Consider the following 13,421-nt stretch of genomic DNA (forward strand, 5'->3'; position numbering starts at 1 on the left):
TAAAGTAGTGCCTGTGCAGTGTAATTTGGCCCTCTGTATACCCTAAAAAAACCTGGCTGATCCTTTCTGGTTCTGCCCTCCCCTCTGTAAACTGACCACAGTTTATCATGGCTGCTGAGCCTTGACACCGTGGTCAGTTTACATGCCTCCATCAGCCGCAGCTCTCCTGTCGTCCTCTGTGCTCCTCTTCCCCCCTTTCTCCCTGCCCGCCCATCCACTCCTGCTGCTAAAATTACTTTTATTATCTTATATAATCCTGTATGTTTCCTAATGATAGGTGCTCCTGTCTCTGGGTTTTATAAAAAAAAAATTCAGCTATATTTGATTTCAGAGCACCACTTGGCGCTCACGTGACTGGCCGGCGCTCTCCTTCTCCCGTCCCAACTGACATCAGCGGGGGAATCTCGGCCCCGCCTGCTGCAGCTGTCAGACCAGGAGAGGAGAGAGGTGGCCAGACACGTGAGCGCCGCTCTGAAATCAGGTATAGCCGGAATTTTTTTTTTTTTTATAAAACACAGAGACAAGAGCACCTATTAGGAAACACACAGGATTATATGAATTTATCAGAGTGGGTTAACAACCACTTTAACCACTTGCCGACCGCCGCATGACTATCTACGTCGGCGGTCAGCCCCTCACAGGCAAACAGACGTAGGTCTACGTCGCTTGCTTGTGAGGGTCTAGGGAGCAAGCGCGCTACCGCTCCCGTGTGGTCACGGACCCCCCCCCCGCGCGTGTGACCGGCGGACCCGATGTCCGCCGCTCACTCTGCGATCGGCGGGGGAGAGGGAGAAAGTCAGGCGGCTTGTGTAAACAAGCTGCCTATCATTCTCCCCTGTGTATGAGAGATGATCATACGGTTCTACTATGTAGAACCGTTGATCACCGTTCATACAGCTGAAGCCAAAGCCAATCACAGTAGAAAGCAGGCCCCTAGGGACACACATAGCCCCTCCCTTCCAAATAAAGTTAACCCCTTCACTACCAGTGTATTTTTACAGTAACAGTGCATATATATAGCACTGATTACTATAGAAATGTCACTGGTAACCCCAAAAGTGTCAAAAATGTCAGTCAAGGGTCCGATCTGTCCACCGCAATGTCGCAGTACCGCAAAAAAAATCGCGGATCGCCGCCATTACGCGTTAAAAAAAAACCAAAAATGACAAATCTTTCCCTTTGTTAGTAAACGCGATAACTTTTGCGCAAATCAATCAAAATATGCTTTTTGCGATTTTTTTTTACCAAACATAGGTAGCATAAAACAAAAAAATTTTGATTTTTACATTTTTTTTGGGGGGGAATTTCATATAAAAAATGTGAAAAATATTGCTATTTTTGCAAAATTTACGCTCTTTTTTTGTTTATAGCGCATGATCAAAAAATCGTACAGGTGATCAAATACCACCAAAAGAAAGCTCTGTTTGTGGGAAAAAAAGGACGCCAAATTCGTTTAGGTACAGCGTCGCACGACCGCGCAATTGTCCGTTAAAGTCACGCAGTGCCGAATCGCAAAATACCCCCTAGTCGTTTAGCAGCCAAATCCTCCGGGGCTTAAGTGGTTAAAATGGGTTTTGCATTCCTATACAAGTCAATAGGAATGCAAAACCCACATGCAGCAGGTCAAATGCACCTATCAATGAATATTGAAAGACCTCAGAAGTATGTTAAAGTATGTTAAATGGATGTCAAACTGATACTATCCACACAAGTCTTTAAGGTATTTATAGCCAGAAGATAGCTGTCATTCCATCTGGTGGGACTGTATCTAGATCTGTGACAACCCTCATATCTATTGGGCCAACAAACCAATGTGGACTGCTACAGCGAACTGATTTTGCAGAAAATATTGGTTAGCTGTATTTGATATTTTCTGTCGTTTGCAACTGCTTCCTCTAAAACAAAGCCAGTGCCTACACCAATATAATCATGCATGCTCTGGCAATACAAACATGTGTGCTTATGGGAAGAGTTTTTAAGTGAAAGACATTTTATAGTGTTATCAAGCCTGCACATAAGACTGAATCATTAAAACATCTCAGAGAAAGCTGAAGAAAAGTATACTTCATGCATATACAAGTATATACCTTCATAAAGTCAGTACACAACCAGGCTTCTCAGAGCTCCATTTGGAAAGACATTTATGTGTGTGCTTTGCCCATGGCCCTTCATACCAAGAAAGGCCTTTGTGAGGAAAGCCTTAATTAAGTATACTCCACCTTCATCTTTGTTTTTCGCCTACTTAGCTGGTAATAAATACAAGTAAAACGTCTTCCTTTTCCCCCAATATAGATTATTAATTTATAGGGATATACCATTGTGCACCCTGCTGTTGCTTCCATTAATCAAGACCTACACCTACAACTCATTACAGTTCTAACCTGTAGCTGCTGCAGCTCCCTGATGTTGGCATCACACTGAAGCTGCAAATCTCGCATTTGGTTTTCATGTTTCTGGTGCTGAGCTAATCTCTCGTTCTTTTGTCGCTTGTCTTCTTGGACGGCAAACTAGAAATAATATTAAAAAAAGAGAATTAAAAAAAAAAAAAAAAATGTAGAGCCTTATAAATTACTGTAGCATTAAAATGGGCTAAATAAACAATTTAATGAACTTCATTTTTTATGTATAACAAGTAATATTATCGAATGATAGTTAATGCTTTCATTACTGAAGACTCAGAATTGAAAAAAAAAAAAAACAGAAAGGTGGTTTAGGTTAGGCCTTGCAAACCAGGGTCTTAAAGTGGAGTTCCGGCCACAAAAAAAAAAATTTCAATGAAAATACCCCAGGACAGTCAGGGCTAGTACATTCCACAATGGCTAGCCTCTGATCTGTCCGGTTCGCACTTACCTGCAAGAAGAAATACTCACTTTTAAAATTTCTTCTCCAGCGTTGCCATCTCTGATGTGGGCAGCTGAAGCCAGCGCGATCCTCTTCTGCGTCCTCTTCCGTGTCCTCTTCTCCCAGAATGCGCCTGCACCGGCCCCTCTTGTCACTTCCGGCGCCGCATACGGCATGCCCAGAAGCTGTTTAGCAGGGAATGCGGCGTCGCACCGGAAGTGACGAGCGGGGTCGGTGCCGTCGCATTGATTCCTGGGAGCGATGACGTTCAGCTCCCAGGAATCATTGCAAACCGGAGGTGACGGCGCGGGCCGCGGCCGCCGAGGGAGGAAGTGGAAGAAAAGTGAGTATTTCTTTCTACAATAACAAGGTAAGTTAAAAAAAAAATTGTAACTATCCATTTCCTTTTCAGGTAAAGAAAAGCAAGCGGATGGCCACAAAATCGATGTCGATTTTGTGGCCGGAACTCCGCTTTAAGTCCTTCAAGAACCTCATCAGTATTGTGTTTGTAGGTTCTCTGTGTGTATGGCCTCTGGGTGATCCAGTTTATTCCATAAGCCAAATATAAACTGGTAGGTTAATTAGATTCTCCCCAAACTGCCCCTAATTTATCTATTGTGTGACTTTTACAATATGAAGTTCTATGCAAAGTACAAGTGGGAAAAAGATCATCTTTGAAATATGCCCATCCTTTTACAGGCTCCAGTGCCAGGACTCAGGGCTGGACAATGCAGTGCATGCACAGTATTTTCCAACCTTCCCTTTACTCTATGGAAGTGGGAAAAACATCCCAATCTCCTCACATTTTCTAACAAACTGGAAAAATATTCTTGCAATAATGAGTCAAATGCTTCTCAGTTGAGAGCATCACTTGCTTTTTAACTGGTCTTGTCATGCAAGGGTCAATATACTCTAAAAAAAAAAGTCCAAAATAAAGACTTTATTTTCACAGACCACTAACAACGTGTCAACAGCTTTACCTGTTTAATCTTCTCCCTGTCCTGCTCTGGAGATCCAGATGAATTAATCCTCAGACTCTTCTTAAACATAGCCATACGAGTCTTGGCATCACTTCGCTGAATTTTTGGCAGCCGTGCCCTCTCCTGAGTTTGTTTATTTTTTAGTTCTTCTATTAGTCGCTGGTTATACCTTTGCATTTGCTCCATTTCCTGCAGATGACAACATAATTAGTAGAATATGATCCTAGATAACCACCTCTAACTAGAGCAGAGAGATACAATCGGTTTCAAGTCACCCAAAAATAATACAATCTAAGAACACATGTTGTTTTGGACTTTAATACAACAAGCTAAGCTGATAAGCTTGTAAGTTCACCACATCTATACAATTAATTTTCTTTGCTGCACTTCACCCTCCCTAGCCCCCTGTAAGCTAGAACCTTCCTGGGATATTTACAGCCTTGGTGGAGAAATATTTTCTGGCAATGCATGTGCAGTAACTTACCAATTAAATGAATGTGTTTGTAGTTCTACATTAGATAAGCAATGCAGCCCTATCCAAGTCTAAGACCTCATGCACACAGGGCATTTGAAAAAACGAGCTGCAAAGCCAGTTCGGATGCCAGGAAAAAGCAGCTGTAAAAACGTGCTTTTGGAAGCATTTTGCATTGGTGTTAATGCACGTTTTAGCCACAGTTAGCAGCCTTTCTCTGCCCTCTTCTATTTTCCAACCTCAAATCCAACTACTACAGCCTAAAAACGTCTGACGTGACCTAACACTGTATGCGGTGTTAAGCAGCCTTTAGCAGCATTAGGCGTTTTTACAGCTCAACGCTGCTGCTCCAGAATGCGCTGGCCCTGGGTTTCTTTTTTACAGCTTAAAAACGCCTATGCCACTTACAGCTTTTAAAAGCCTGTGTGTGCACGAGGCCATAGAATAACCTGGAGGGGTGTTTTTAAGCTGCAAAAAAAAAAAAAAAAAAAAAAAACGCCTGATGCTCCTAAAAGCATCTGTAAAAATGCCCTTTGTGCATGAGGTCTAAGTGAGCTTACTACGTAGCCAGCGCCAGAAAAGATTTCTGCACATAGGTGGTAACATTAGAAGAGGCTGCCACCATTACAAACAGGTAGGTAAACACCTGAGCAGAAGAGTCAAGCTCATGTTAGGTAAGAGGGCTGGAGAGAGTTGTTTATTTTTTAAGGTGAATTACAAAAATATAAAAATATAAGCTCATAAGTACTTAAAAAAGAGGGAGAATTCTAGTGCTCTCTGCATAAAATCTATTTATTTGCAATAAAATAATATTCCACTCACAAAATCGGCACATAGAGCTGTGCAGACTTTCCTCATATCTGTTACTAGAGCTGGCCACGGAGTCCCGCCTGACTGGAGATCTCCACCCCCTATACGCGTTACGTCATACGTTTAAAACAATCAACTTCTTTAGTAGGGATGGAGTTAACTAACGGGACGGTCGTTCTTATCTAACTCACAGCCCCTGGACACGCCTCCGGTATGTCCCCTGAAGGCACATTTCCGGACGACTGCCAAGGCTGAAAAACAGCAAGCACTAGATTTCTCCCTCTTTTTTCAAGTACTTATGAGCTTGGTTATAGCCATATGAGTGGAGACTAGCCCTGTATTAAAAGTGACTCAGAGGAAGGATTCCAGATACGGTGGTGTGGCTCATTATACCCCCTCAGGGGAACAGCTGATGAGACCTTGTGGTGAAACACAGGTCTAACCCTGAGATGAGCGGCCATTCATGTGTGGTGAAGGAAGCACAAGCACTTTTATAAGCACCTTTTTGCTGCCAAGTCTTGTACTTTTGGATTTGAAGAAATTATTTATGAGTTTTTGACGCACTTTATATGGACATTTATTAACTAGTGCACTGTATGAGTGATTCATTTACACTAATATCGATTGCACATTTCTTATAGCATGTTGCACATTTCTTTAGCACTTTAATATATTGCATGCACGGCATTGTTTAGCATATTTTGCACAGTTATATTGTAAATTATGTGTGTGTAGCGCTGTAATAAAAGTGTGTACACCCCTCACATTTTTGTAAATTTATTATATCTTTTCATGTGACAACAACAAAGAAATGACACTTTGCTACAATGTAAAGTAGTGAGTGTACAGCTTGTATAACAGTGTAAATTTGCTGTCCCCTCAAAATAACTCAACACACAGCCATTATTGTCTAAACCACTGGCAACAAAAGTGGTTAATTTACTAGTAATGGCAGCGATCTGTGATTTTTAGCGGGACTGCGACATTGCGGCGGACAGATCTGAGCCCTAACTGACATTTTTGACACTTTTGGGGGTACCAGTGACATTACTACAGTAATCAGTGCTAAAAATATGCACTGTTACTGTAATAATGCCATTGGCAGGGAGGGGGGTTAACCCCGTGAGTGATCAAAAGGGTTAATGTGTGTGTGTGTGTGTGTGTGTGTGTGTGTGTGTGTGTGTGTGTGTGTGTAGGGGTTCTGTGACAGGCACAGACAGATCGCAGTTTCAGCTTAGCTGAAACTGCTGATCTGTCCCTGCCTGTCTCACAGAAGATCCGCCTGCTTTGTTTACATATGCAGACGGGTCTTCTCTCAGTTTCCTGGTCGATCGCGGCAATCATCTAAACACAGCGTGCGCACCGCCGGAATCACATGCACTCCAGTCACGTAGTACTGCATGACTGGACGCAGGGGAGCCGCCCTGCCACAGTAATATTACTGTGGGCGGTCGACAAGCTGTTAATGTATGGTACTGCTAATCCACCTTGTGCCTTACTTTTAGTTAATATGGAAAATTGTACTCTAGGCATCTTCTATTGCCATATATATTTTAATATCATTATCGTTATTATTTGAAAGAGTTGTAGGCAAGGAAATTGGTAACATCTGAAGCTTGTACAATATTTTTGGGAGTATTATCATCTTTATGCGTCCCACCCACGATGAGGGTCTTCTTGATATTTTTTTTATTTCTGTTTTTAGCTCATTTTACAAAGGGTTGTAATTACCCTGGTATAGATTCCTTAGGGACGATGTTAATTTTATCCTGAGGCATTTTAATGTTTTTTTACTCTATACTACTATATTCAAGATTACTGATTTGACAGAGTTAATCTTTAAATTTGACAGTTCATCATCCATATATTTTCAGTTCCTTTATTATCCATATATTTTCAGTTCCTTTAAATTTGGGAGCATAATTCTGGGGTTTGATATATAAAACAGGACGTCATCTGCATAAGCTGCAACTTTGTGTTCTTCATCTCCTATCATCACCCCTGTATGTCCCCATTATTTCGTATATTAGCAAAAAAGTGGCTCCAGCGACAGCACATATAATAAGGGTGATAATGGACATCCCTGTCTTGTTCCATTATACATTTCAAAGGGTGATGATAGATTCCCATTTACTTTTACTAATGCTGTAGGGTGATTATATAAAGGGTTTGATCCTCTGGGCCATTTTAGGGCCTATTCATTGATGTACAACTGTGTCTATCATGAATCCCCAATCTACCCTGTCAAAAGCCTTTTCAGCATCTATTGACAGAAGTATAGTTGGGGATCTAGAGTTCTTTATTTTGTGCAATGGTAGTAGTGTTCTTACCCCTTTGTCTGCCTTCCCTACCTGGGATAAACCCAGTCTGATCTGTATGGCTCCTTCTGGGCATTACTTCCTTTAATCTAGAGGCTAAGATTTTTGCATATAGCTTTGGGTCAGTATTTAACGCTATTAGTCTATAATTTGAACACAAAAATGCATCTTTCCCTTCTTTAGGTAGAATTGTAATATATGCCTGCAATGATTCCTTCCTCATCTGTCCTCCCTCTTCTAATTTATTCATATACCTACATATTTTTGGTATTAATTGTTCCCCAAATTTTTTATAATATCCATCCGGTCCTGGGCTTTTTCCCGTCTCTGTATTCTTTATAGCTGCTCTATAAATTCTTCTTGCATTATTGGTTTTTCCAACTCGAAAAGTTTTTCTGGTGCCATTTTGGGTAGATTCGCTTCCTTTGGGTATTCTTGTATTTTTTGTTTTCTTTTTGCCTCACTGAATATAACTGTAATAACTATACAAATCTTTAGCGATATCAGCTGTCATATATACTGTCACCCCTTCACTGTTTTTCATTCTCTCTATATAGTTTATCCATTTTTTTTTTTATTTTAATCTTGCCAGGTATTTCCCTGGCTTGTTCCCTCATTAGTACCTATCTTTAGCCATTCTATTGAATACCCGTCTGGTCTCCTGTTTCATTAGATCTTTCAACTGATCTCTTTTCATTACTAAGGTCTGTTGTATACCTGGGGCTAACTTTCTTTTATATATCTGCTCCAGTTGATATATTTCTTTTGAAAGTCTTTCCATATTGTTGGATCTTTACTTTTTTTTTTTAACTAATAAACATCAATAGGCCCCTTATATGGGCTTTATGTGTCTCTCAAATTGTCGCTTCTGATATTCCCGGGGACTCATTTAACAGGACATATTATATATATATATATATATATATACAGCCCTCAAATTTTCCACTCGCCTACTCGCATTTTGCGAGTGGAAAATTATGTCAGGCGAGCTACTGTCAGGGGAAGAGAGGAGAGGAAAGCCGCCGAACGATTGGATGTCAGCGGCGGATCATCCCGCTCAGCTTTAATTGTAATTGCCGCGCGCTCGCCGACACACAGTTCCGTCTCCTAGCCCGGCTTCTTTGACAGACAGAACACCCGGCCAACCAGGACGTGTTCTGTCTATCAAAGAAGCCGGGCTAGGAGGCGGGACTGTGTATGTCGGCGAGCGGCAATTACAATTAAAGCTGAGCGGGATGATCCGCCGCTGACATTATCCGGCCAGCAGGACTGATGGAGGGGGTAAGCCGATCATCTCACCCAGAGCCGGTACAAGGGAGGGTGGGATGGATGGAAGGATGGCTGCCCTGGGCGTCTGTGTCATGGGAGGTGGAGGGGCGCTGCCAGGAGTGTTTGTGACAGGAGAGAGCGGGATGTGCTCTCTCTGTCTTCTCGCCGGGCTTCACACACTCCTGTCAGATCGGTACTTCTCCCCTTAAAGAGTCAGAGTGGAGGTGGAGCGGAGGAGAAGACAATTAGTTCCTAATGCTTTGCACGGACAGCTGGCGGGAGAGATGCGGCTGCAGAAGGGGAAGAAGATTGCGGCTCAGGAAGGACACTGCATGTCAGATCCGAACTATACAGAGTTTGTTATCCCCTCTCCTCCGATTCAAAGTAAGCAATGTGGAAAGGGGGCGGGTAACAAACTCTGTATAGTCCCATCTGACATCCAGTGTCCTTCCTGAGCCGTAATATTCTTCCCCTTCTGCTTCTGCAGCCGCATCTCTTCCACCAGCTGTCCGTGCAAAGCAATAGGAATAGGAATCGGCTTCTCCTCCGCTCTGACATATGAAGAAGAGGATCACAGCGATGTGCCGCGCTGTATCTGAGGTCTGCATGCTGGAGGAAAGGGAGAACTACACTGACTGGGGTACAAAGCTTATCCTGTCACCTCCCAAATTCCCATCTCAGCACAATCCCCCCACCCTCCTAGCACAATCCCTCCCATCTCAGCACAACCCCCCCCCTCCTAGTTCAACCCCCCATCTCAGCACAGTCCCCCCCTCCTAGTTCAACCCCCCATCTCAGCACAGTCCCCCCCCTCTTAGCACAATCCCCCCCTCCCTCCTAGCACAACCCCCCCTCCTAGCACAACCCCCCCATCTCAGCACAATCCCCCCTCCTAGCAAAACCCCCCCATCTCAGCACAATCCCCCCTCCTAGCACAACCCCCCCCCATCTCAGCACAATCCCCCCTCCTAGCAAAACCCCCCCATCTCAGCACAATCCCCCCTCCTAGCACAACCCCCCCATCTCAGCACAATCCCCCCTCCTAGCAAAACCCCCCCATCTCAGCACAATCCCCCCTCCTAGCACAACCCCCCCATCTCAGCACAATCCCCCCTCCTAGCAAACCCCCCCATCTCAGCACAATCCCCCCTCCTAGCAAAACCCCCCCATCTCAGCACAATCCCCCCTCCTAGCACAACCCCCCCATCTCAGCACAATCCCCCCTCCTAGCAAAACCCCCCCATCTCAGCACAATCCCCCCTCCTAGCACAACCCCCCATCTCAGCACAATCCCCCCTCCTAGCAAAACCCCCTTATCTCAGCACAGTCCCCCATCTCAGCACAACCCCCCCTCCTAGCACAACCCCCCCATCTCAGCACAGTCCCTCCCCCTCCTAGCACAACCCCCCATCTCAGGACAATCCCCCCCATCTCAGCACAGCCCCCCCATTTCAGCACAGCCCCCCCCCCCTCCTAGCACAATCCCCCATCTCAGCACAGTCCCTTCCCTCCTAGCACAACCCCCCCATCTCAGCACAATCCCCCCTCCTAGCAAAACCCCCTCATCTCAGCACAGTCCCCCCCATCTCAGCACAATCCCCCCCCTCCTAGCACAACCCCCCCATCTCAGCACAGTCCCTTCCCCTCCTAGCACAATCCCCCCATCTCAGCACAATCCCCCCATCTCAGCACAGCCCCCCCCCTCCTAGCACAATCCCACCATCTCAGCACAGTCCCCCCCCCTCCTAGCACAACCCCCCCATCTCAGCACAGTCCCCCCCCCCTTAGCACAACCCCCCTCCCATATTGATCCCACCTAGAAGTAATCATCTTCCAGAACAGGAAGTCTTGGGGCTGTTAAAAAGGGGGTATTGGGGGGGGGGGGTTGTGCCAGTAGGAATAATGGGGTTTTTTTGTGCTAAGGGGAAGATTTTGATGGGGGGAGGATTTGACGGGTAGGATTTGTTCTAGGAGGTGAAATTTGGGGGGGGGGGGTACTAGGATGGTGATTTGGGGGTTCCAGACCCTTGATGGGCACTGATTAGGCTGCACTGATGGGCACTGAAAACGTTGTTATTAATATTTATTTTTGTAACTTCTGCATTAATGCAAAAACATTTAACAGTGTAATTTTATGAGATAATTTATGAGGGCGTGTTTAGGGGCGGGATTAGGGGCGGGGCAGGGTAGGAGTTGGGTGGGGCAACTGGTGGCGAGTAACCCTTAAGGCCTGGCTAGTAGCTCAGGACTTTAAATTTTGAGCCCTGATATATATATATATATATATATATATATATATATATATATATATATATATATACATACATACATACATACATACACACACACACACACATACACATATATACATACACACACATATACACATATACATATATATATATATATACATATATATATATATATATATATATATATATATATATATATATATATATATATATATATATATATATATATATATATATATATATATATACACATACATACATACACACACACATATACATATATACACATATACACACACAATTTCCATGTGTGTATCAATTGCAATGTACTATTTTAACCTGTTTCTGTAATTTAATAAATATGTCATCGTGTTTTTGATTAATTATCTAGTCATGTGTCTCATATAAAGTCCCAACCCTCTCCTTCTATTATAGCTATAGGGATGGAGGTGCATGACTGAGTAATGTGCTTCATTCAAAGTCCCACAACCCTTCTTTTATTGCAACGGATGATGGCTGCACTAAATTTAGCTAAAAGCTACAAGTTGCAGTAGACAACCACTGATCCAAACCATTTAGCAATACAGAGTATTGTCTCAGCTAAGGGTGCAGGACTTCATTTTGAAAGCTATAGGTGTCTTCAGAGTGTAGCAAACACCCCCAGCCCACCAACTGTTTGTGGTAAATGGGGGGAGAGGGAGTCCAATAGTCAGATCAAAATTACATTTGGCCACTACTGTCTAAATTGTGCAACAACAGGACCCCCTGTTTACTGGTATCCCTGAAGCTACATGGTAATACAGCTGCAGCATTTGAGTTGAAAAGATCTGCTGTACCTTCTCATGTCTTTTCAGTAGCTGGTGTCTCTGCATGAAATACTGATCCTTTAGCTGCTGTTTCAGCAGCTGGTGCTTTTCTTGCAGGTGACGTTCTTCAAGCTCCCAAATTGCTGCTTCCCGTGCTGTAACAAATAATATTTTTAACATTCAGGGCAAATTGACAGGTCATGAATGGTGTATAATATTCTCAGGTAGTAGGGCATATTTTATAGGTCTGTATGATTGGTACCTCTCAGGAGCTGCTGTTTATGATTCAAGCATTCTCGCTCTATGTTGGCCAGCTCCATCTTCTGTTGGTGAATAATCTTCTTCAGGGATCCATCCAACTCTTGCTGCTGCTTCATGACAAACTCTTGTTCCTACCAAGGCATTTTTAAAGTTACTTCCAGAATAGTTTTACAGAGAGACACAAACACTTATCGATTAGGGGGTTTTCTACAGTCATTTGAAATTTAACCAATACAATTAGCACATGTGCGGTACACACATCTCTAAACTACTTTGCAAATCAACTACTGCTTATGTCACAATAACCGTTACTCTTCAAAATGAGTATAAATTGAAAACGCAACAAACTTAGACAAACAAACTGGTAATTGGTGAGTATGTCTATATTAGGTTGATCTTTGAAGACATTTAAAGGATTTTAGTATCCCCATTGATTACATTCTTAAGGATACAGCTCCAGTACCCAATGCAAGAAAGATGGGACACCTACAAAGAAATCCCCACTTTATACATCAAGGTAATCATCTACAGGGTCACTGATTAAAAGGTCCCAGCTCAGGACATACATACATTACATACTTAAAGAATAGGGATTTTCTGCTGTTGTCATGTCTCCTATACAATCTATATTAAGCTGACACTCACTGTCAGTTAGAATTGCAGTTCATATTAAAGTTTTCAACCTATCAAATGTCAATGGGGATAAAGGACTCATTTGAATTTGAAATACCTCTGTTTTGATCACTGGACCGGAATACCAGTTCTGAATTTGTCAGTTCAAGTGCTGCAGTTATCCTTTTAAACTGAAGCGAGTTTGAGAATTTAGAGAAAAGGCAAAACTGGATTCTCTACTATAACAACCAAGCAGGAGCACAACCTTGCCTGCATTACTAATGCAACAGATTGAACCTGGCTTTTTGCTATTGACAGCAGCTCCACTTTATCTTGCTCTGGATTAAGGAGAAACCCATTGGGACATGTTAAGTCACTGCAAGCATTAATGACAAAGTGGAACACATCTCTCAGTGACTAAGCTTAGATCACTTCATGGACCTCAGGGATACATTAAAATCTTACCGAGAGTTTACTTCCCTTTAACAAGAATGAATTCATTATTTCAAAACCAAACAGAAAAGCACAGCAAACGCACAGCATTTAATTGTTTTAATATAAAGAAAAGTATACTGTATAAATCAATGCAAAAGAAGCAAACAATAGCATTGACTTTACCAGCATGACGTCTATTCAGCAGAAATGTCAGACCAGAATAATTATGAACTAAGAACCAAGCTAGTTGCTCTCAAAAGATCCACACCACGCATTGCACTCCATAGCACGACAATATTAAGAACATGCAATTCCTTTACAGCACCAGCATCAATAATGCAGTCAAGCTGATTTTCTTGTAGCTC

General features: G+C 42.9%; 1 protein-coding gene across 4 annotated transcripts in view; it reads right to left on the reverse strand.

Moving 5' to 3' along the window:
* Window positions 1-13,421, reverse strand: part of SLK (STE20 like kinase) — a 147,408-nt gene that overhangs the window by 10,260 nt on the left and 123,727 nt on the right. For all 4 annotated transcript variants that reach the window (XM_082268245.1, XM_082268242.1, XM_082268244.1 and 1 more), the window contains 4 exons: window positions 12,011-12,140; window positions 11,779-11,903; window positions 3,822-4,010; window positions 2,382-2,507 (listed from right to left, as the gene is read on the reverse strand). In XM_082268245.1, coding sequence (XP_082124371.1) covers window positions 2,382-2,507; window positions 3,822-4,010; window positions 11,779-11,903; window positions 12,011-12,140 — 570 coding nt within the window. The remainder of the gene's footprint in view (window positions 1-2,381; window positions 2,508-3,821; window positions 4,011-11,778; window positions 11,904-12,010; window positions 12,141-13,421) is intronic.

This window comes from Pelophylax lessonae (genome assembly GCF_965119305.1).
Source record: "Pelophylax lessonae genome assembly, chromosome: 9".
NCBI lineage: Eukaryota > Metazoa > Chordata > Amphibia > Anura > Ranidae > Pelophylax > Pelophylax lessonae.